The sequence below is a fragment of the Sinocyclocheilus anshuiensis genome, unplaced genomic scaffold, assembly GCF_001515605.1.
Source record: "Sinocyclocheilus anshuiensis isolate Anshui unplaced genomic scaffold, SAMN03320099.WGS_v1.1 scaffold1541, whole genome shotgun sequence".
NCBI lineage: Eukaryota > Metazoa > Chordata > Actinopteri > Cypriniformes > Cyprinidae > Sinocyclocheilus > Sinocyclocheilus anshuiensis.
Window position 1 is genome coordinate 645,035 of NW_015540952.1, and position 1,874 is coordinate 646,908.

Genomic DNA, 1,874 nt, shown 5'->3' on the forward strand with positions numbered 1-1,874 from the left:
ATATATATATATATATATATATAGGTTTCTACACAAACACACACACGTGTGGAACAAATAATTAATAATAATTATGTAAATTGTATTATGGAACGGAGACATAACTTACAAATGGTGGTGCAGCATCAATGTTCTCAGAGAGAGGCCTTATGCTGTCAAGTGTAACATTCTCCTCATTTCCAAAGTCGATGTAAAACACACTAACAACTCTGCGGGCCACATCGACTGACTGAACCTCAGCTCGATACCAGTTCTAAATCAGCATGAAAGAGACCAAACTGAGCACTAGAATATAGGGCTGTCAAAATGGCTGAAAAACTAAATTCGAATTTTGTACTTAAATATGATCAAAATTCGAATTATATTCGAAACATATTCTGTTATACCAAATAATGATCTTTAAAAAAGCATCATATGACCCCTTTAAAGTTCCCCTATTATTCCATTTGAAATATTGCCTTTCATGCAGTGTAATGTAGCTGTATGTGAATGTAAGCAATCTGCAAAGTTGTGAAGCCGAAAGTGCACAATAAATATTAAGTTATCGTCTCCCAAAAGAAAGAAGACAGCCTAAACGAGTCGTCAGTAATTCAAATACCACTTCTGTGATGGCTACACGTCACAGGGTAATACATTTGCATAATGCCTGCCTATTTTCTGGCCGTGAACAACCTGACCCGCCCTCAATGTAGCTTGTTCATGTGGTTAACATCATGTGTCCTATGCTGTGAAAGTAAACTTTTATTTTCACTTCCAAAAGATGAGGCTGCAAAGAATCATTGGTTAAAATTCTTTTTTTTTTCCACTGTACCACATATATATACTAGGGGTGCAACGGTTCTCGGTAAAAAACCGAACCATACCGTTCTCCACACACGGTTCGGCATACACTAGGACCGCGGTTCAACTTAAATCTGACAATGCATCTGTAATATGGTTTGTTAGAGTTTGCCTAATGCATGTTTCTGTTGATGGATACAAATTCTGGCTTCCCAATACATTACAACAAGAGCGATGAGAGAAAAAAAACAACTATACTTGGACAAACCAGTCACTCTTTGTTCAATGCGAGTGCTGTATGCTGGAATAACTGTCATTTATGCCGTCATCACGTGTTGATAGCGCAGGTGAGACCTGAACAGCACACGTTGCTATCTGTGCTTAAACTAAACTAATTAAAGCCTTGCCAGTTTAAATATTAAAGAGCCAGAAGACGCGAACTTGCGTGCAGTGAGAAGATCTGTGTGTGCGCTCATCTGAAGTGCATGAACCCGCGTCTCAGAATGCTTGCAAATATTAAGCTCTCTTTGAAGTATTGTGCTTGAATGGACAAATTCACACAAAAATTATGTCAAAATGCCCGTCTTGGGAGAGTATCCTAGCAGACATAGCCGGCTGAACGTACAGTATCAGTGCACTGGATCAGTGCATTCTCTTTAAGTGACAGCACTTTCTTAATGTTAATCAAACAGCAACAACACGGAAATCACTCACTGCTCTTGATTCTGTAACTAAAAACTAATGTTAGACCTACCTAAAAAAAAGCCTGAAAATCACTGTTTATTTTATTTACAGTGTACTCTATTGTATTTAGAGTACTGTATTGTATTTATTTGTGCTGTTGCTTGTAGTTAGGTAGATTATTCGTATTTTCTTTATTTTTTTTATTTGACAGTATAGTTTTTCCCTGAACATGGCACATACCGAAACGGTGACTCTAAAACCGTGATACAAATCGAACAAATCGAACCTTGAACCGTTCCACCCCTAATATATACCATATACATATACATATACATATACACATATACCACATATACAGTACGGAAAGTATTCAGACCCCCTTAAATTTTTCACTCTTTGTTATATTGCAG

At 37.2% G+C, this 1,874-nt stretch overlaps 1 protein-coding gene across 1 annotated transcript in view; it reads right to left on the minus strand.

The window, feature by feature from the left end:
* LOC107689961 (tudor domain-containing protein 1-like) overlaps positions 1-887 on the minus strand; it is a 13,132-nt gene extending 12,245 nt beyond the window's left edge. Inside the window, exons 1-2 of the mRNA XM_016488170.1 lie at positions 864-887; positions 110-253 (exon numbers count right to left, since the gene is read on the minus strand). Of these exons, the coding sequence (XP_016343656.1) occupies positions 110-253; positions 864-887 (168 nt within the window). The remainder of the gene's footprint in view (positions 1-109; positions 254-863) is intronic.
* Between the last annotated feature and the right edge of the window lie 987 nt (positions 888-1,874).